Below are 21,825 nucleotides of genomic sequence, written 5' to 3'. Positions count from 1 at the left end.
TTATTAGGGATTAACTATCATTATTTTTTTCAATTTATTTTCTATGAAGATAGCCTAACCTCGTAACTTGAGTTACGAATTTGCATGCTAGCTTGGATTGGCTCGAAACGCTTTATTTATCTTTGTTTTTTTATTTTGTTCTTAGATATCAGGTTATCTTGGAATTCAACTTCGTTATTATTTTTTTTTTTGACAAGTGTTCTTTTCCTTCTAGTTATCATCATCACTTTTTTTAAAAAAATTCATTCTATTTACCATGTTGTTTTTTCTATAATATAATTAAATTAACAAAGATTTTTTTTAAAAAAACACACTAGCAACATCCAAGCATCATTTTTTTATGTTATAAAAAAATCATCCCACCCCTAGCAAAGCACGAGACACCATATCAGGATATGATTAAGAGTAGTCATATAAAGATCTAATTGTAAAAACTTTTATCATAAGAAATAAACTATATTTTAAAAAAATATAAGGACAAAAAACTTTCAAATAAGGATCAATTTGTAAATAAAAATAAAATATAAAGACTCAAGTATTTTTTTCAAAAATTCCAAGTACCAAAATAAAAATTTATATATAAAAAAGCCTCTATTACATTGCAAAGAATATTAGTGATCAGGTAAAGAAAATAACACATTAAATTTTTTTATTTTTTTATTTGTTTTACATTATATTTTTTTATTAATATGGATGGTTTTGATTTATTTATATATATCTCAATTAATTTTATAAAATTAATAATTAATAATTATATAATTCTGATATTTATAAACTTGAATAGTTGAAAATAACTTTGCAGTTCAAATTGCATTTCATTTATTTTATATCATACATGTCGTCACAATTTGATGACCATGCTACCACTCCCGTAGCAGAGCATTAAATTCCTTCGTTTTCACGTTCCATCATTTGTGATGTGATTGCTCGTGTAGAAAAGAAAGTTGCTTAAGGAGGTTGAACAACTTCGCCGCAAGGTATCTGTTTAGGTGTGAATAATTAAGCACATAACAGGCTATGCCTATTTTCTTTGAAAGTGATCAAGTAAACCCTAATACCAGATATTAACTTGTTGAAATTTATTTTTGCTATTTATCTAAATTATGATTTATTTATTTTTCTCACATATAGACGTAGTGGGAAATGCATTTCAGACAGCAATGCATCGCATCCAGACAGTTACTTGAAGTTAGCTGCTGATCAGAGCACAAGTTGTTGAGTTTCGCAGGATTATAAATCATAGTATGGTATACAAGTCCATTTTCTATCCCTGCAGGGCACAGATTTGCTGTTAGAAATTAAGCATTCAGTTCCCCAGATAGGATGAACTCGGATGCCTTCTTGTTGACAATGACTATATGGCAGACCCTTTCGTATCAGTAAGGTTAGCTGGCCCGTGATCTTTGCCAGTTAGTGGCTCTGGCGCTCCCAATCCATGCCTGGCATCTCTTTCATCCCCCCGGGCTTGTTACGTAGACAGGTGGTGCGTAGAACAAATTGACAGTGGTCAGCAGCACCATACTCCATAGTTCACAGCTCAACATTTCTTCTTTCTATAAGGTCTATTGCATATAAAATGCAGCAGATATGGCCTAGGGGAGTCTTAAGACTCCTTGGGTTGAAGAGAGTCAGCAGATATTATATATTGTAAACATAGTCGATGGCTAAAAGTCAAATGTAGCTTAAATAGGCTGCTTTAAACAACCAAAAGCAAGATTGAAAAGCAATAAATTACCAATAAATCTGCAAATAATCAAAACCTAAACAGTATTAAGGAAAGAGATAAATAGAAAAGTTATAATCCCCCAAGAACAGCAATTTGGATCGGTTCTGTAGGTCTGGTTCGCAAAAGGGCTCTAAAATGAGTTTTCGGGGTGGATTTTGACCTTAAAAACAGCTCCAGGTGGTTTTTCCGATCAACCACGCCGCGGATTTCCAAATAAGCTTTTCGAATTGATATGATTTGCATCGTCATTGAGATGAAAAATTACGACACATTAAAAGACCATAGTACGTTTATCATTTCCAACTGTCTTCGTTGTTAATCTTATCCATGAATTCATGTAGTTGTACCAAATCAATCATGCAACAGTAGCAGCAACATCAGAGCTCTGTAACTTTGTCTGTCTATGCGTACTCCTTGGTAGCTGCGTTATTTTATTTTATTTTTAAAAAAAATTATATATAGACAGACAAATTGAAGGATATATCGAAAAAAAGGGGAATTAGGTTTTGTTAATGCGTGGAAAACATGATCGGACCTCTTCTAATTAGCCATGAAATTTAGGAAGAAAGTGGGATTCATAGTTCTGGCTGTCCCGCCTTCCAGAACGTACACTTCATTGCGGTGTATGATAGGTAGGTATGGTTCAATTTATTATGTGTAGTACCACATTTGACATTAACAAGTTAGCAACAAATACTATGGCAGGCTACAGGGACCGATTGATTAGGGCTCCATGAACTGCATTCGTGGACCTCTGTCACACTGACTCTCTATTTTTTTTTTATATTTGATGTCCCAGTTTATATATATTTTTTTAATTAATTTTTTAAAATTTTAAAATTAATAATTATATAAATTTTTAATAACATGAAAATTTTTAATTTTTAAATTAATAATTTTTTAAAATAAATTTATAACTTAGCAACTTTAAGTTTCAACTATCACCCACTACTAGCAAACACACATGCTAGCCACCTAGGCAATTGTACTGAGTTGATATAACCTGGTCTTCACGTTGCCGAAGTCTGATATGTAAGTACTGAAAGTAAATGGGTCGGAAGCTGGAAATATAACACGTGGCTGATTCTCATTAAAGAGACTTAACCACCTCTCCTTCGATGAAAAGTAGTTTTTTTTACACCGAGTGCTTGGGTTAATGATGAAAAGGTTTGTCTTTTTTTACTGTACATGTATTCGAGTTCTAGTGTGTATATTTGTTATTCTCGTGGTGCTTTATCTATCTGCTAGGTTTGCAGGGTATTTAGTGGGTTGTAAGGATTAGTCATGATGCGTGTAAACCGGCTCAGACACCCCACATAAATAAAAAAAATAGTTTTTAAAAAATTAAATTTAAAATTTTTAAGTGTTTATTAAAAAGTGGTTTAAAAAAATTGTATTAAAAATTTTTGTATGCATGTTTATGGTTAAAAAAATTAATTAATAAAGAATTTTAGTCAGAATTTTTTTGTTATATTTCTAAGAAAGTTTTTTTATTTCTTAATCATATCAAATTTGTTCATTAATTTTTTAATCTTTATTTATTTTTTATTTATAGTATTTGATTTTTATTTTTTATTATATTATTTTATTTTAAATAATTTATAAAATTTTATTTTTTTAAATTTTATCATTCTTTATTTTTTCTATCTCTTAGATATAATATTCTTTCTTTTAATAAATTTGAAGAAAAGAAAAGAAAATATTCATAATTATTTTTCATTTTTTTATAACATAGTTAAATATTGAAAAATATTTTCTTTTATGATACTATAATTTTTTTTAAAATAATTTAATTTTCAAAAATTCATTTTATATAAAAACAAATTTCCAAAAAAAAACTATTTTTCAAAAAAAAGAAAGTAGTCGGTTAAGATGCTATGCGTGAGATAATTAGTTAGTGAGCTTGTCTTTGCGTGGGAACTTGAGTTGGAAAAGTTGTTAAAGTTTGAAACAGCCACTCCGTGAATCAACGACAAACTCTCTTTTCAAATTCAAATTCAAAGTCCTAACTTTATATTACTCTCCAAAGTATATTTTTTTATATATTCATACTATTTTGTGTGCTTAGAAAATTCGAATTAATACCTTGTTAATATTTTATAATCTTGATATGTTAATATAAAAAAAATCTAAAAAAACTATTCGATGCATTTTAAAGGAAAAGGTATTTTTTTTAAAAATATAGTGCATAAGATAACAAACACACAATTAATCTTCGAGATAATCTTAGAACCTGCAATTCTTTTGATTGGAGTATGAGATTGCAAATATATTTTCAAGGGATGTAAAATCATATGTTCTGAAACAGTGGTTGAGTGGGCTCCAAAATCCTCTGTTACACGTTAATTTTCAACGGGCCACTCCGCGTTCTCTTTTGACTTTCGGATGCCAAATTGTAATGTTTCCCTGCCTTTTCCAAACTACTCTATTGTGAATGGAATACATTTCCGCGTTATTTATTAAAAAAAAAATTATGTGATTTTTTTTAACATTAAATTAGTTGAAATTTTAATTTTTAATTTTTTTAATTTTAAAAATTATGTGATTTTTTTTAACATTAAATTAAATTAGTTGAGATTTTAATTTTTATTTTTTTTAATTTTAAATTTTTATAAAGTTAATATAATTTGTAAATTTATAATAATTTAAGTTAGCCTGATTTATGAGTTTGGCGTGATATTATTTTTTTAATTGAAGTTAATTTTTTATAATCTATTTTTTTATATAGTTAAAAAATATTTTAAGAGAAAAATTATATTATTAAATTTTATAAAATAACAAAAAATTAAAAAATATAAAAAAAAATTATTATTTAACTATACTGATTACATTGTAAAATACATTGTTTTACTTCTTCTTTTTTAACTTTCAATTCTTCGATTTTTGTTATAGTTTTTTTATTTTTTTTAATATTAAAATGGTTGAAAATTTAGTTTTGTAATTTTTTTTATATAGATTTAAAGTGGCTTTGCGGGATTGCTAGGGCAACCTTGGTTGCCCCAGTTTACAGGTTTGGAGGAGTTTTTTATTTTATTTTTTTAATCGAACTTGATTCTTTTTTATCATCTTTTTCTCACATAGTCAAGGAAAAAAAATCAAGAGAAAAACAAAGTTATTGAATTTTATAAGGTCCATGGATTTGTTCACATATATGATTGGTTGATCTAGTTTGCATAACCACAAATTTAATTTAATTTTTTTAATTTTATTATTAGATATTGAGTTAATTATAAATTTAATTTCATAATTGGTTTCATTTTGTTTTTTATAATATTATTGTGGTCTCAAGAAAACATCTTAATATTGAGTTAGTGTTTAATTTTGCGATTGTCTTTTTTTATCATATATTTAAATGAATAAAAAAATTTTAAAAAATTATAATTTCAATAAAATTTATAGTTCAGTTCACGGGTTTAACTTACCAGATCAAGTTACTTAATTCGCGTGTTTGATGAATTTACCCATCGACCAAATATATCTGTTTTTTTTCACTTAATTTTTTATTTTATTATTTAATACTGGACTAGTTGATACCCATCGACCAAATATATCTGTTTTTTTCACTTAATTTTTTATTTTATCATTTAATATTGGATTAGTTGGTAAATAAATTGCATGATTTATTTTTATTTGTTATCTATATAGTTTAACAACTCAGATCATAGGAAGATTAAAATCGATCTAATTTATTGTTGTCTTAACATTTTTAAAAACATTATCCTCTTAAAGTTATTTTAAAATTTAAACCTTGTTATGGTCATCAATATTTCATCTGAACTTATGAAATTTATCAATTTAAGCTAGATTAGTTATCATGTAGTTTAATTAAAGACTTAAGTCAAATAAAAAACTAAGTTTAACTTGCTTAGTAAAATTTAATAATACCATTAAAAAAATATTTTATATTCTTAATATTTTTTTTATATTTAAAAATACTCGGTTGAATGCAGGCAGAGTACTGGCTAATAGATTACTTACCATCTATCATCTCTACCTTGCTCCTTCCTCTTCGTTATCACCTGTTTTTGGTGGGATTTTCTTTCTAATTACTACTCATTCCTTACCGTGCTTTCTTTTATGACTCCTAAATTCGTGTATTAAAATTATTTTTTCTCTAAACACGCCATGCCAATATAAAATTATATTTTTAAAATCATCTAAAAAAATATAATCTTAATTATCAAACAATATGTCTGACAATAATATTGATCATCGAAATAAATCACCAGCAGCAGCTTTTTGGACCAACATGCCGTGTTTATTAAGTTTCCAAACAACAACGTGCCACCATGGAAGAGTAACCCGCCGACCTTTTTTCCTTCCTTTTCTTTTTTATAAAAAAATTAGAGTGGTAAAACCGTAAAAGAACTGTGAAACGACCATTTTTCTCCTAATTAAATATTTTTCATGTGGGGATGCGTGGGATCCTGCTGTGCTTTAGCTAAATCACCAATGAATACCATTTCCTTCACATGTAAAAGCCCTTTGATTGAAACGTTGTCGTTATTTATATTGTCACGAATCGATCTTTCTTTCACACTGCAAAATATTTATTTGATTGTTAATTAATTAATAGAGATGGGAAATTGAATTAAATCCAACTGTTCCTGCAGTGTTGAATAATGGATGTAGATCCGGGTTGCTGGCCTTGCTAACTTGCACTTGTGCGTACAATGGCACAACACCCTCGCAATTCTCGCTGTCGTTTACGCGAAACCCAACTCAAGCCGAGCACACACCTTCCTCGCCTACGCAACCCTGGCGCACTCTATCCTTACTCCCCATCTCAAAACCAAGCAGATGAACTTGTCTAGCTGTAACAAGGTCAATTTTTTTTTTTAAAAAATAAAGCCTAATAGCTGTACTTGTGTGGCTTAACATTTAAAAAATCATTATTACCGTTGTTTCATTACATTAAGACTCATTATACAAGACGATAAATAAAAAACTATCTATTTCACCAGCCTTCTTTCGCAGATCATATGTAGACTTTTTTTAAGTGTTTTTTATAGTTTAAAAAAATTTAATTGCAAATTAGAAAGTTTATCCAAGTATGTATTTAAATTTAAATAAATCAATGACTATATATGTTAATAAATAAAATTAAAAAATCATTAACAATAACTAAAAGTAAAATTTTAAAAATAAAAAAATAAATATAAATCAAAATATTATTTGTATTTATTAAATTTTTTATTGAAATAATATTTTTATTCAATTAAAAAATAATAAAAATAGATACACATATAAATTGATTGAATAAAATAAAATAAAAAAATATTATGTAGGATTACACGTATTAAAATATTTTTTAAAAATAAATATTTTTATTTTTTAAAATAAAGTTTATTTACATAAAATATAAGAAAATATAGATGAGTTAGAAAATTCTTTTTAGAAATCAAACACATACAAAGTAATTTTAAAACAATCTATATCCAAAAAGAGTTAAATAATCTAAACAAATCACAAATAGGTGATATTAATTGAAAAATAAATTTTAAAAAATATATATTTAAAAAATATTAATTAAAAAATAAAATTAAAAATAATAAAATCCAATATATTATGATTTAACTAGCCAAATCAGTATTTCAAGTTGCAGACTAGAACAATTTAATTTTTTTTTTAAAAAATTTATACTTCAAACCCCTCAACCCCCAACTCTCTTTTATGTATATATACCCACACTAAATAATAATAACAAAAATAAAAGAGTGCCAAGAAAAGAACTTAACGTGGGGTAGCCATGGTCTATCCACATGTATTTTTTTATTTTTTTTAAATATACAAACAACATATCATAAGTGAATGGCTAAAAAAAATAGAATAATATATCTTTATCCTAAAAATATAATTTTTAAGCTATTTCAACCTTAATAGTACCACCAACATTTTAAATACCTATAAACAAACTCATCAATAAAAAAACCCATGAAAATTTAAAAATTTAAAATCAAACTAAGTTAAATTTACCTTCACTAATATAAACTTATTTTTTCAATCTGATATTAAAATTCTAATACCACCATCAACCTTATCCCAAAACATGTAACACATAGAAAAAAAAAATAATTTTGGTGATAAAAAATGACTTGAATAATAAAAAAATAGCTTAAATAATAACTTTTTTTTTATCATTAAAATTCAAGAACCTCTCTTCTCCGATCATAAATTGAAAACTAGCATAAATGTTATTTTTATATCAAAAGTAAATATTTAAAATTTAAAAATATCTAAATTATATAAATGATGTTATTTTTAAAAATCAAGAATTTAGTGTATTTTTCATGAAATTCCTAACATACCACCAATGTTTGACATATTTTTTTTATTTTAATCTCTTTTTTTCGAATCTCACCGTTGCTTAAAAAATTAAAAGCAATTGATATTTAATTAGAATTAAATTACCTAAAATAAAATTTTAAAGATTAAAATAAATTATTAAAAATAAACAGTAAGTTTCGTATTGTTTCATGAGCATGTTAACAGTGCCCATCTACAGTGAAAAACCCACTCCTTTACTTTACTGTTTTCTATTTTCATGGGAAATAATATGAAAAACAATAATTAATTAAAAAAACCAGGTTCACGCTCTATTTTTTTTAATAAATAAATAAATACATGATTCATTTAATGTTATTAGAACCCTACTCGTCCCGGTACGTCAACTTGGGTTCGAACGAATTGCCATTAATGCAAGCCGAGTCTAAAAAAATTAATTTGAAACTAATTTCACTTGATCTACTAACTCAATGAGTTAATTTATGATTCTTTTGATTTTTTTTTAAATTTTAATATAACATTGTTTTATCGAAGATTTTTGTCTGTAAAACAAGTGATATAAGCCTACATCGAGTCCACTCATCATGCTATTTTTCAACAAGATCTAGACGGGTTATATATATACAAACATCCTTTTGTCAAAATTTCAAGTTCAAAATCGATCCACCGAAACCACACGAGCATTCGGCACAAATCAACATTATAACCCAAATGTTATGATATCTAACCCTGCCTTGTGTTTAATAATAATATTTATTCTCTGCGTCTAATTAAATCACAAAAGCAAAGAGAAACCTCTCCCGACTACTCGCGTCTCCACCGATCAACAGAACAATCTCATGCAGTTCTCTAATTGGTATGGTAGCTCTCTTCTATATGTATCGTTCTTATTCTCTGGTTGAATGCAGATATAGAGAGATGGACGTGAATCAATTAAAGCAGGTTTACCGTGGGGTTGTTTCTCGCAGCTGGTAAAACATAGCATGCAGCGGCTGGATGTGGACGTGGAGGAAGGAAGGATTAGAAAGGAATTGAGAAAGTTTTGATGGGAAATCAGAATCATCAGCATCAGGTGGTGAAAGTGAGGAGAGAAACGATTGAAGCATGCATGACATGTCCTCTCTGCGATAAGTTACTTAGAGATGCCACTACCATATCTGAATGTCTACATACGTGTCAGTCTCTCCTCTATCCATTTGATTGTTCTTTTTCCTTAATCTGGGTCATTACTAGGTTTATCTGGATTTGTTATCTTGGTTTTGTCCTTGCTTTGACTTGGTAGTTCTGTAATTGTGTTTAAAGAATGTGGGCATTTAGTACTTCCCTCTGCACCAGGATCTTTGATGATATCTATCCCTTTCTAGTTAGATTCCTTGCTTGATGAAATTAAAGTTGAATGTTGAATGTTGGGCATAATTTTGTTAATTGGAAAGTCTTTAACTCTCTTTTCCAATCTAATCTTAACTTTCTGTCTGGCTAGCCGCTGCTACTTGGTGGAGTAGTTTATCTGTTACAATGTAATCCTCTCAAGTTCAAAAGTTAGATTAATCTAGTTTATGTATTTTCTATTGTTTATGCAAGATTAGATTTTGGTGAAGATTATTGTTTTTGAGTTTGTCAAGTCGGTAGATGAAAAATCTCTAATATATTTTTGTTTTTATTTCATTTTTCAAATTTCATCCAGTCTGCAGGAAGTGTATATATCAGAGGATATCAGATGAAGGACTAGATAGCTGCCCCATATGCAATATCAATCTGGGTTGTATTCCATTGGAAAAATTAAGGTAAGATTTTTGCTGTTTCTATTTGGGGGAGATTGAGAGGATGCTTAGCTGATATATATGGACATACAAACACTGCTATAAATGCAATTGCTATTTGAGCAATCTGTTGAGGCAACAATAGTATTCTTATGTTCACTGAAAATACATGCTCATGCATAATGTAGTTACTTAGATTATATTTACGAGTGCGGTTGCGATTGTTTTTCGTTCAGAAATGCATCAAAATAATATTTTTTTTTAAAAAATTATCTTTGACATCAGCACATCAAAATGATCTGAAAACACAAAAAAATATAAAAAAATTTCAATTTTTTTAAAAGCGCTTTTGAAACGCAAAAAAATATAGGTTTAGTTGTAGATTACTATAAAATTTTGGTAAAAAAATAAGTTTTTTGTTGTTTGAGTCGTAACTAATCGATATGTATCACTGGCAATTGATAAACAGGCCAGATCACAATTTGCAAGATGTGAGGTCCAAGATTTTCCCATACAAAAGAAGAAAGGTAGAGGCACCTGAAGTTGTAGAGTCAGTTACATTACCAGTTATAAGAAGAAAGGAGAGGTCACTCTCATCATTGGTAGTCAGCACCCCTAAAGTTTCCACACAGACTACCACAACAGGAAGAAGAACAAAACCTTTTCCAAGAAAGGCTGCTGCTTTACGAGGTTCAGGTTTTTCAATTGAGAAACCCATTAAAAAGGAACATGATCGTGCTGAAGATAGTCCAGAGAGTTCAAGTTCACCTGAAACTCCAAAAAAGTTCAATCAGAATACACGGCAGGTAATATTAGCCATTATAGTAGTTTCTACTTTGGTGGATGCCTAATATCATTCTAATTGACTGTTGATATAAACTCATTTTCATTTATGATATCTTGAGAAACGGTCCATTTTACTAAAAAGTCTCAGAACTGCTGTCTAACCATTGCAGAATTCTTCCTCTGCCGAACCTAGTCAACCTGCTCCTGATGATGAAGCAGAGAATGGGGCCGAACCAAGGGATGGGAAATCAGATCTCTGGCAACCTTTAAATTTTTTGGTGGAAGTTGCAAACAGAACCAAGTCATTCAAGTCTATTCCACAAGTTAATGATGCTAAATTAGAATCACGACCTGTCCGTGACAATGAACCTCAAGTGCATAAAATCAAATTTAAGGAGAACAAAGACAAATCAAAAGTAAAGGATGAAAAGAATAATATCGGTAATGTCTCTGAAGGAACAGTGGAACCAAAAAGGTTGCGCAGGATTCGTCGAAAAAAAGCAGCTTTTAATGACGTTTCAGGCATTTCATCCCCAGCAATGCTGCACACCGCTGCTGCAAAGCAAGAAAGAAGAAGTGGCCCTGTTTGGTTTTCACTATTGGCTTCTGAAGAACAGTGAGAAACAACCCCAGCTTTTCAACTAGAGAAAATTTCTATACAAGGAGTCTAATGTGTATGCATACTTAAATGTTCTTTCATTGTGTTCATATAGTTCTTTCACTTTTTTTTTTCCAGGGAAGGAGATGCACCTTTGCCACAAATTCCTTCTAGTTATTTAAGGCTAAAGTGAGTTTCTTTTGTCTTCACTGCATTCTTGTATGTACTCTTCATTGCATTTTCTGGATACTTTATTTTTCTTTCGCTATGAAGAATCCTACCTGCCTTTTTATTGCAAAGATATTACTCCAAGTTTCGGTACTTGGTATCTAGGAGCACAATGAAATTTTTTTGCTTGAGTTATGCTGGTTATATGCTAGAACAACAGTCACTGCCTGAGAGAGTGAGATTAACCTTTAACCATGTTTAGGTTGGAGGCTTAGAGATGTAAAGATGTAGGGAAATCCTCAAACAATGTGCGTTGAGGTGGTGTAGATTGTGAAAACAATGAAAACTTGAGTCATGACTTTTTGTAGATGCATCTGACTCATCTAAAGTCATCCTTTCTTTGTTACACAACCTTTTCCAGCCAGAGGTCTGGAGGTTGCAGTATGGAAAGTGCGGAGAGGGAAAACCTGTGGATCTATCCAATTCAGAGAGTGTATCTCAAGACATTTGCTACCAGTCCCAAAAGGGACAGGTTATCTAAATTGACCAACTATGCCTAATTTGATAGATTTTATGCGCATCTGAGCATATGTGAAGACCATTTCAGTCTGTAACTTACAGCTGAACCTGGTCACTATGCTGGTCTGCTCTCTGTCCTAACTGGTAGAAGGGGCTGCAAAGAACCTGATGAACAACTGGTTCCTACCAGAACTCAGGGTCCATTGTAGATATATTAATTGACAGGTTAATATGTTTCCTTTTATCTTGTGATGGATTGTTTAACAAGTTTTTTTCCGCATTCAAGCTAAGTAATAATCCTCCTTGAAACACCCTGGAGATATTTAATTGTAAGAACACTGTTTGAAATAAGAACAAAACCCCTTTTTTTGGTGAATGAAGTGAAGCAATTAACTAATTCCAGAGGACGTGTTACACTTATTTTGCTCTATGGCAGGGATGGAAATGTACCTGTTTCTTTCATCCAGAAGTACTTGGTGAAGAAGCTAGACCTCACTAGTGAAGTTGAGGTGAGATGCGTTGACAAACATTATGTTCAGATCATTTTTAGCTAGGGTTAACAAAAAGAACCCGCAACATTTTAGTGTTAAGTATGTTTTTTTTAATTCATTTACAAAAGAGTCTCTGACCTTGGAAAACCATGTTATTATGTTCCTGCGCACTAGTTTTGTCATGTTACAACGATTGAAGTGCATCTCCTGCTCTTTTATTTATGTCTTCTTATTACCTTTTGAGCCCTGCACCTGTCATTAACACACATTACTCATGAACCGATCTCATTACTCATGTCTTCTAAGTCTGATTTCCTGTTGAAATTTGATTTTGCATTTGTTCCTGCAATAATGTGAGCAGATTTACTATGAATTGTTTCTTTCTCAGGAAATCAAATGTTTTGGATTTATTCTTCCATTAGTAAAGGGTGAACTAAGTATTTGTTTAAATCACGAGGAAGTATTTTCAATTAAGCAGTAGACCCTATAGTAATTTCATTATCAATTTGCCTCATGATTTCAATGTAGAAATACGCGTGTCCAGTTCTCATTCTTGTTACTCCACTGTTTGGTATTCTTGCAGGTTGAGATCAGATGCATGGGAAGACCAGTGATCCCGACATTACTATTGTGTAATTTAGTTGATCAGTGGCTCCAGGCAGCACCAAAGCCAGAACAGGTACCAGTGTCTGCTGGTTCCTCGGCAAAGGATTTTGTGATGGTGCTGGCCTATGCTCGAAAGGTCCCAAACCCATAACAATGCTCCTCTTCAATAATGTCCATATGATTCTCTGAGCCCCATGGCAACAAAGTGAGGTTTCTCCTAGGCTTTTACACCACGAGCATGTCTCTCATGACTAGTTCTTCCACGATATTTGCGGTGCCTTTGCTGTAACCACAACAGGCTGCTACAGGGAACAGGGGATGGAAAGAAATTCTTTGATTCATGGTTATATAAATGCAAGGTAATCCGCACAATAGTGTGGCATGACCTGCTGTTAGCCGACTGTGATGAGGTGCAAGTTCACGGGTGTTCTTTCAGTTATTGTATGATTATATACCACCTAGTGCAAAACTTACTGGGACCATCCCCTTTTTCTTGTATGCATATTGCACGATTTACATGCTAGAAGATGTACTATTTGCTCAATAAGACTTTCGTTCCCATCATTTTCTGTGGTGAAAGTTGGATCTGCCTCGTTGACTGCCCTCCACAATAGAAGGTTTAAGATTTGGTGCCTTTTTTCTCTGTTGAGTTGAGATCTTAGTTTTGCCCTACGTGACATGTTCTTTTTTTTTTTTTTTTTAATTTTATTTCTGGTCATCTTGACATGAGTTTTTGCACTACCCAGCTGAGTATTGGTGGCTGCCGCTCTCTCGAACGCAAAGCGTCCCATTTTAGACTGTTCCGGGCCTCATTCTCTTTAACCATCGAGTAGATGGGCCGCCCTGTCCTCGTGAACACTCGGGCAGTTCGCTAATTAGCGTCCTCTATACGGAAAGAGAAAAAATAAAAGAAAATGAATCTCTTTGGATCAGGTTTGGTATCATGAGACTTGACTGAGTCCATCAATAAATTATTTTCTTGCAAGACATCAATAATAAATTATTATTATTATTAGCTTTATAGGGGAATCACTGTTCCCCTGAAATTTTCATTAAAGTGTTTTTATAGGAATTAAACTTTTAGAGATTGAAATTTATTATTTATTTTAGTTTTTTATATTATCAAATAAAAAATAATCTATTGTATTATAAATAAAAAATATTTCTAAAAATATATAATTATTATAAATTAAACTTCATGATTTATTTCAATTTATTTTATATAGAGTTATCATAATTAAAAAAAAAACATATTGGTATTGAGTTGATACGCGATTTCTTGAAAATCTATTTTTTTATTATATTATTAAATGAAATATAATTATATAAAAATATAATTATTGAGAATTAAGGTTTATGATTTATTTTTAAAAAAATTATCATGGTCTTAAAAAAACATCTCAATTTTTAGTTGATATTTGATCTTGAAATTATTTATTATTTATTATATAATTAAATAAAATTATTTTTTTAAAATAAAATTATTTTTTTAAAATAAAATTATTAAATTTAATGGAGTTCATGATATAAGTCATGAGTTAACCTAGATTGACTCGGGTTAATTTAATATATCATCTTAGTACTTTTTCTTTAAAAAATATCATATTGAAAATATCTATGAATTCCAACTATGTTTTTATTAGTTATTCGAGTTTTCTTAACTTGTTAAATTGATTAGATTATGTCAAGATAATTTTTATATAATTTAATTTAAAACTTGAATTAGACAAAAAAAAAATATAATAAAAAGATTTTATATTCAAACCAATGAGTTCAATTTAATGATTTTTTTTAGAATTTCCCTTAATATTGACATTATTGGTTTTTTCTCCTGATTCTTTAGCTAAGTTTTCGTGTAACAGTTCACTTGCTGGGTGCACTGTTGGTTTAAAAGAGCAGAAAAGCTTCTATTTTCTTTTTATATTTTGAATTCGAAATAATGCCACCTCACGAGGGGCAGAAAAATACACCACATGGATCCCGTTATTAGTGAGAGCACCACACCATCTGCTTTCTTTCTATCATTTCAAGCTCTCTCGCTCTCCATCAATCGAACATGTTGTGTTTTTTTTTTTAAAAAAAAATCGTTACTTTCAACAACTGATCGTATTTTATTAAGATTTCTTTTTATACAAACTGTTTAATGAATAGCATATGTCCAAAATATAATCCAAATATACCTACGAATATAATCCTTGCAACAAGGATGTCTGCTGTACTGTACAATGCAATCAAAGCTTCGGACACAAGGATGTCTATTGTACAATACAGCCACACAAGTTCTTACAAGCAGACTGCCAAAAATATTTGCTTGCACAACATATCATGACATTAATTTAAACGAAAATATAATATGCATGAACTCATCCTAAACCTTCAAATTTCATCTTTGCAAGAGTGAAATTTCAGCGGTACAAGCTGTAGTAGCCATAGGCTTCCGGCCAGCTATCCAAACTCTAAACAAAACCAGCAGTCCACTCAGTATGATGGGACAAAAGGAAACTAAGCAGACAAATGCTGTGAAGATTATGGATTCTAATAACCTCTACGGTGGATTGCAAGTTGCATAACTTGGCCAGCATATTACATGGAAATAGAGAACGTGATGATTGAAGGGTTACAAGATAGTCTGAGGTTGCATGGCTGCAGCTAAAGAGGTACCCTCACCATGGATTTTACTCCATGTTCGAAATCCCGAGGTATCTTCAATTGTATTGTACTCAAAATGAATCAATTTTATAGGAAAGGATTTAGTGAACAGCCAAATAATCTACCTTTATTACTTGCTAAAAAGACGGATATGACACGCAAGACCTTGTAAATATCAAATAAACAATAAAAAAAAATCACTAAGCAATAAAATTCTTGAATTAAGGCTACAAAGGCAATAACAACATGCACAGAAAATACATGAGAGACCGTGAAAAGATCATAAGCATAAGCAGTTATTATGGTTAACGTACTTCAAGCAATAACACCATTGAACCATCATTACTTGCAAAGGAAAATGACCTAACACACTCCCGGGACCCCATATAAATTGAAGCTTTTATGGAAACACTCCTCCAATCTGGCATAAAACAAGATAGGAACCAAAAACTCTTCAAAAAACTACGGGGAAACTAGCTTTTAAAGTCTCCAAAAAAAGGATTGTGACAACAGGCAAGGCACTGATTTTGCATGGCCAGCGACAGCAATATTGCTAACTTTCCCTTGTCAATTTTTCAATTGAAAGACTTTTCCTCACATGGGGAAAATGCATTAGATCCACCTTTATAGGAAAATTCCGCCTTAATACTGATGATAAAATTCGAGAGACTGTACACCATATAGCTTATAAAAAAAGATTCATGCTTCTTAACACATGGCCAAACATCCATCAGGAACGTCTCTTTTTATGAAAAAAGGAGGACAAAAGGAGACCGTTACGCACTTATGCCACTTCTAAGGCCAAGAAAAGGGAAATTCAGAGACAATCCCACCTTCCAACAATTTTTTTTTTTTAAAAGAAGACTCTTCCCAATCCTTCCACCAGCATTTATAAGTTCCAGATCCAGGTCTTCCGCCATGGCACCAAACTTGTAACCATGTTATATCCGGATGCTTGTGTATCATAGCCAAGTTTACACAATAAGAAACAACACGAGCAACAACACCGATGAGCTAGTACCTCACTGGGGCTCTTGTACTCCACGAGCTAGGGTTCTCGTTCATTTACTTTTGTACTCCACGAGCTAGGGTTCTCGTTCAAGTCGCAGATTGATAAACACACACACACCCTTGATCTATGAATAATACATACTGAGCTGTCTTCAGTTTAACCTAATAAAATCGGCTCAAATTTAAGTGTACATAGATATATAATCAACTTATATCATCAATAGCAGTTGGAAAACAAACACAATAAAACGAAGAAATGAACACATTTTGCATTGAAATTCAAAGAAATCATTCATAAGAAGTACTACTGCTTCTTTCAAATAAGGCACAGAACACCATGTAGTAAACCATCTATTTTTCAACAAAAACCTATGCTGATTCACCACAACCACAACCACATTTACAACACACTCATCTCATCAAAAAATAATACTTGCTAGCAAAACTATGAAAAAATCGATTCAACTCAAGATTGGTCAACTAACCAGAGAGAAAATCAGCTGCTCCTGCCGAAACCAAATTCCACCTGACTTGTGCGTTTGACATTAAATTCCGAAAGAAATCTTACTTTTAGACGCGAGTATAGCTAGCTCTCATAGGACTCCCCACAACAGAAAACAAGCCTTCATCAGCCAAGTCATGCCCATCCAAATACAAATTCTCAGTTCCCCTAAACGCAGCGTGTAATACAACAACAGCAACCCCAATCAAAACCGATACCAAGACATTTAACCAGACGTGAGTGAAAATCAAAGCAATAATAGTAACGACGGCAAGCAAACCAAGCACCACACGATCATCAATCGGACGATGGAAAATCTCCAGCGGCTGGTCACGAAAGAAGTAGAGGAAAAACCAAGCAACAAAGACGACTAAGAAGACAATCATCGAGAGAGGGTGCCATAAGAGGCTTAAAAAGAGTATAAAGAGGATTATCATGGTGTAATTAACGCGAAAGTAGTAGAGGTTGCGTTTTACGCGGATTGTGGCTTCGCCGAAGGAGAGCGGAAGCGAGAAGGAGGAGAATTCAATCAATTCGCGCAATGGACGGCGCGTGGCGAAGAAGTTGGTTGTAGTATTGGCGGAGCGGGTGAGGAAGGTGGATGGAGCTGCGGCGGATGGGGGGAAATCGTACGGAGCTGGATAGGGAGAAGTCATTGAGGAAATGAACGAGAGAGAGAGGGAGAGATTGGAGATCGATTCGCCGTTACAGAGAGTGGCAATCTTGTGGATCTCTACAACTGATCAGTACTATTCCTTTAGGGGGCATTTGGTTTTTCAATGGTTAGATATTTGTTGAGACAGAGCTCAGGGGCTAGTGAAGACGACGCCGTGTTAAGCAATAATGTGCGAGCGAGACAAAGCTCAACAAGGAAAGGAGCCAATTAGAAAGGTCAACAGGGAATGGGGAGTAAATTGGGGACCCAATAATGAAGAGAAACGTTGTAAATCATTATAGAGAGGATTGCCGTGTTTACTGGACTCCATTCCTTTGACCTCGCTTTGCTGTTTTTCATTTTTGCTTTGACCTCGCTTTGCTGTTTTTCATTTTCATTTTTTTTTTCTTAAAAACAAAATTAAATAAATTTTAAGAGATAGAATATTAAAAAATAATAGCTAAAAAACTAATTATCAATAAAAAAGCAACATTACAAAAGTGGCCCAAATTTTACAACGCCCCAAGATCTAAAAATCCGGCTTCCAATTTTCTAGGCAAATAACCAGGCAATTTACTAGGCAAATAACCTGTAAACACTAAAATTATATTAAGAAAATGGCAATTATTAATAAACTTCTTAAAACCATTTAAGTAAACTTCTGATTTGGAGTACATAAAGAAAAGATTCCGCAGGAATCACAGATTGTTAGCGTCAGCATGAAGAAAGGAAGCATACGCTTGTAGAATCTCTCTATGATCCCTGCAGTCAAGAGCACAATACGAGATATTCAACAGCCGGCAATCATAAAAGGTTAAACTGCAATCAAAGATATCAGAAAAATGGATTGCCCTTCATATATTTACTCTTTTTTTTCCCAATACAAGCAAATTTTGTTGACCTGGGAGTTGTCCTGTAATGTGCCATGTTTGTTTGTTGTTGTTTGTTCTGTTTGTTTACAATATTGAAAGAGTTGTGGGAAACCTTTTGGGCTTGTGGGACAAACTAAATTGATGAGAAATGGCTGAGTCTAGCAGGACTAGACTGGCGTTTAGGGGCTGAAAATTTTGACGAGGAAATCAACCATGTGACTGACAATTAGTATACCTGAAAAGATCATTTAGCTGCCTGTTTCCTCGATCGAGCCGCATACCAGTAAGAAAAGATTCTGCTGCACGCTTGAAATCCTGAGAAGATGAATGGTCAGAGACGAATCATTTTTTACGGTGATTAAGAAAGACGGATGAAGGTGACGATCTACTTACTTTTGATAAATTCCAGGCAACTCCTCCAGCATAGTGTGCTTTTGGCAAGGAAGGCAGCACCATCTGGCTAGCGATAGCATCTCTCAAGGCAAGATCACCTTCATTCAAGTGAGCCCAGCACAAACTTCGATTGGTTAAAATAAATGCTTCTGCCAAAAACGTTTGACTAGATAAGAGCGCTGCTTCTGTGTCAAGAGCCTGCAATTTCAACCAAAACGTTAAACAATTCAGATAAAAAAAAAAAAAAAAAAAAAAAAAAAAAAAAAATTGTAATAGTAGAAGAACAGGAAGAAAGTTGTGGAGAAACATAGATTGAATCAGCAAAGCTCACCTCCGTATACCAACGGATGGCGTTAACATAATCCTTTCTCACGAATGCATCTTCTCCCTTAGATGTTAACAGAAAAAAATGCTCCAATTTTCTGAGTTTCCTCTGTGAGAAGATTCAATAAAGCTTAGAATTTTGAATGCAACTAGAAATTAAGCACAGGAATATTAGCTCTTTATGCACAAGATAGATTATCGAGTCTAACCTTTCTTTCGAACTTTTCTGAGTTAACGTACTTCATAATTCCATCAAAGCTCCAGTCAGTAACTTTTGGAATAGGAAATGTAACTGGCAAGAGAATTCTGACATCCTCAATATGACCACCTAAGGCAGCAACTTAAACTGGTGTTAAACCAAGCTGTTTGACAGTCAATTGTAAGCATTCAATTGAAATAAACATATGACAAAATTACTGAAACTCAATAAGAGGAAAAGAGCTCGCACACTATTTGTCAAATTTGGATCAGCTCCGGCATTCAGCAAGCATCTTATCACTTGTGTCTCCCCGTTAGAAGCTGCCACTTCTAAGGGTGTCATCCCAAGAGAGCAAGTGTTTGGATCAGCTCTAGCCTAAATACAGAACAACGTAAAATGATGACGGAAAATTTAAAAACCTGAAAGCTATGGGATATGAAAATCAAGTCAGAATCATACCTGAAGCAATAGCTTTACACAGTCAAATGACGAAGCCGAAATGGATGCCACCAAGGGGGAATGAATGAAATCAAAAATCATGTTTGGCTGCAATATGTAAAAGAAATTATTCACTGGTAAACCAAAAGGAAAAATGAAGGGAAAAAGGAGAGAAACAACCCCCTGATAGATAAAGCAAAAAGGGAACGGGACAGCATCAGAAAATGTTTCAGCAAGATAGACAAGAACAGAAAATTGCATTGAAAAGCATGCAACAGGCTAACGTTTCCAGTTCATTAAAAACAATTAACCCATCTATTGTCTAGAAAGATTTAGGAGATATAGGGTATAGCAACTAGTAAAGCTTACATTGGCATGATTATCCAACAAGATTTTAACAGCTTTTTTCTGACCATGAATTGCAGCCCACTTCAATGGTGTGCCAGAATTAGCTTTTGCATCCACTTCAGCACCTTTCAAAATCAGCAGTAATAGTAATTTCTTCAACCCTGAAACAAAAAGAGTACGTAACACAAACTAAAACTAATATACGGATCAAGCACAATTACCACGACTTAAGTAGCGTCTATCATCATTGAAAGACTTTCAAGGATGATAAATACATGCCAGCTATATATCAAATGGCGACTACAATGATACTTCAAAACCACACAGAACAGAAAGGTTATAATGTAAAAAATAAAACATAAAAGCACAAAGAACTAGTCCACAACTATAAACTTCGAAGTGAAACTTGTACACAACCTGACTTTGCAGCGTAATGGAGAGGAGTGAGTCCGCTGTCGGTTGCTGCATTCGGGTTTGCCCCACTGTCAAGAAGATGAACTGCGGTTGGATAACGATCTGCTGTAATAGAATTGTGCAAAGGAGTTTCACCTGGAAAGAGGCAAGAGAACATTTCCATTACAGTGTTACAGACTTCTTGAAAACACAGAACCTGCACACTCATATTCTCTAGAAAGCAGAGAAACAAACTTTTTGCCAGTATCGTAAATGAAGATAAAAACTGAAAGGAGGGAGCTGCGAGATGATATGTGGTTCAAATACAATCTCTTTCGAAATTGAAATTTATAACAATCCAATTTGTGCCATATACCTTTCCCATCTCTCGCATTAACATCTAGTTTAGCTTCTGCCGTAAGGTACCGGCAAACATGAGCCCTTCCTCCTACTGCAGCAAAATGCAATGCAGTTCGACCATTCAAATCCTTGATGTTTGCTACTGTTTCCTCTAAACCATCTCCCATATCAAGTTCATTTGCCAGTCCTGCTCCTACATTTCATAAAGATAGAAATATGTTTCCAAAACTAGGATAAAACCCACATATACCTCGATGTTATCTATATCCCCAAAAACAAAACAGAGAAAAAGAGAATTATGAAAGCATTATGTCCTTACTTTTCCGTAGGTTGAGATCTCCATTAAATGCAGCGCCAAGAAACTGATAATTACTGGCAAAATCTGCAGGCCAAAGTCCAAGTACGAAATTAAGATAAACCCCATAAAAACAGATGAACGCAGAGAGGAACCTCAAATCATTTCAAAGATGAACCTCGACGGAATGCCATTCGAGAACAAAGTACTTGTTTTGGAGTAGCGAGTGAGAGCAAAACAGATAGAAGGGGAGGCTTTTTATAAAGAAAATTTCAGGAGAACACGCCAGGGAAATGAAAAGACTCGGACAGCGCATATAGATGTCCTTGATTTGAAATGAAATTTATGACAAACTGTTCAGTCCCCCGGTTAATTATTACCCCTGTGGATTTTGGTTTCTTGGCTCCTCTTAAAATATGAGATCGAGTACAGAGATTCACGAGGATC

General features: G+C 32.5%; 3 protein-coding genes across 7 annotated transcripts; 1 reads left to right on the top strand and 2 right to left on the bottom strand.

Annotated features, from left to right (window-relative positions):
* The first annotated feature begins 8,501 nt into the window (after positions 1-8,501).
* On the top strand, positions 8,502-13,573 carry LOC105138109 (E3 ubiquitin protein ligase DRIP2-like). Of its 3 annotated transcripts, none has more exons than XM_011044111.1 (8): positions 8,502-8,867; positions 8,980-9,186; positions 9,696-9,795; positions 10,241-10,577; positions 10,728-11,173; positions 11,294-11,344; positions 12,279-12,351; positions 12,917-13,573. In XM_011044111.1, exons 2-8 carry the CDS (start codon positions 9,057-9,059, stop codon positions 13,088-13,090), a joined length of 1,311 nt encoding a protein of 436 aa, XP_011042413.1. In that variant the 5' UTR covers positions 8,502-8,867; positions 8,980-9,056; the 3' UTR covers positions 13,091-13,573. The 3 variants fall into 3 exon arrangements, with proteins under 3 accessions (XP_011042413.1, XP_011042414.1, XP_011042415.1); XM_011044112.1 differs by having other exon boundaries at positions 8,954-9,186; XM_011044113.1 differs by having other exon boundaries at positions 8,951-9,186.
* Positions 13,574-15,020: 1,447 nt separating this feature from the next.
* On the bottom strand, positions 15,021-18,013 carry LOC105138108 (PRA1 family protein F2-like). Of its 3 annotated transcripts, none has more exons than XM_011044110.1 (3): positions 17,085-18,013; positions 16,723-16,761; positions 15,694-16,659 (listed from the first exon to the last, which is right to left on the bottom strand). In XM_011044110.1, the coding sequence occupies exon 1, from the start codon at positions 17,755-17,757 to the stop codon at positions 17,170-17,172; it is 588 nt and encodes a 195-aa protein (XP_011042412.1). In that variant the 5' UTR covers positions 17,758-18,013; the 3' UTR covers positions 15,694-16,659; positions 16,723-16,761; positions 17,085-17,169. The 3 variants fall into 3 exon arrangements, with proteins under 3 accessions (XP_011042411.1, XP_011042412.1, XP_011042410.1); XM_011044108.1 differs by having other exon boundaries at positions 15,694-16,652; positions 16,690-16,724; XM_011044109.1 differs by lacking the exons at positions 15,694-16,659; positions 16,723-16,761 and adding an exon at positions 15,021-15,658.
* A 299-nt stretch (positions 18,014-18,312) lies between these two features.
* On the bottom strand, positions 18,313-21,682 carry LOC105138107 (ankyrin repeat, PH and SEC7 domain containing protein secG-like). Its single transcript, XM_011044107.1, has 11 exons — positions 21,557-21,682; positions 21,403-21,465; positions 21,100-21,270; positions 20,748-20,879; positions 20,352-20,491; positions 20,004-20,090; positions 19,794-19,919; positions 19,353-19,454; positions 19,022-19,219; positions 18,864-18,943; positions 18,313-18,518 (listed from the first exon to the last, which is right to left on the bottom strand). The coding sequence occupies exons 1-11, from the start codon at positions 21,570-21,572 to the stop codon at positions 18,455-18,457; spliced, it is 1,179 nt and encodes a 392-aa protein (XP_011042409.1). The 5' UTR covers positions 21,573-21,682; the 3' UTR covers positions 18,313-18,454.
* Positions 21,683-21,825: the final 143 nt, after the last annotated feature.

Source organism: Populus euphratica, unplaced genomic scaffold, assembly GCF_000495115.2.
Source record: "Populus euphratica unplaced genomic scaffold, PopEup_1.0 scaffold153.1, whole genome shotgun sequence".
Classification (NCBI taxonomy): Eukaryota; Viridiplantae; Streptophyta; class Magnoliopsida; order Malpighiales; family Salicaceae; genus Populus; species Populus euphratica.
The sequence above is the reverse complement of the archived record's forward strand: the minus strand, read 5'-3'. Positions and strand labels throughout refer to the sequence as shown.

Coding starts and splice junctions, on each gene's coding strand:
- LOC105138107 (XM_011044107.1), bottom strand. Junction 20,880..21,099: donor TAATGCGAGAGATGGGAAAG/GTATATGGCACA, acceptor GCCTCTTTCCAG/GTGAAACTCCTTTGCACAAT. Junction 18,944..19,021: donor TTGCCTGGAATTTATCAAAA/GTAAGTAGATCG, acceptor TCATCTTCTCAG/GATTTCAAGCGTGCAGCAGA.
- LOC105138108 (XM_011044109.1), bottom strand. CDS start 17,757: ATGACTTCTCCCTATCCAGCTCCGTACGATTTCCCCCCATCCGCCGCA.
- LOC105138109 (XM_011044111.1), top strand. CDS start 9,057: ATGGGAAATCAGAATCATCAGCATCAGGTGGTGAAAGTGAGGAGAGAA. Junction 9,187..9,695: donor ATCTGAATGTCTACATACGT/GTCAGTCTCTCC, acceptor AATTTCATCCAG/TCTGCAGGAAGTGTATATAT. Junction 12,352..12,916: donor ACCTCACTAGTGAAGTTGAG/GTGAGATGCGTT, acceptor GTATTCTTGCAG/GTTGAGATCAGATGCATGGG.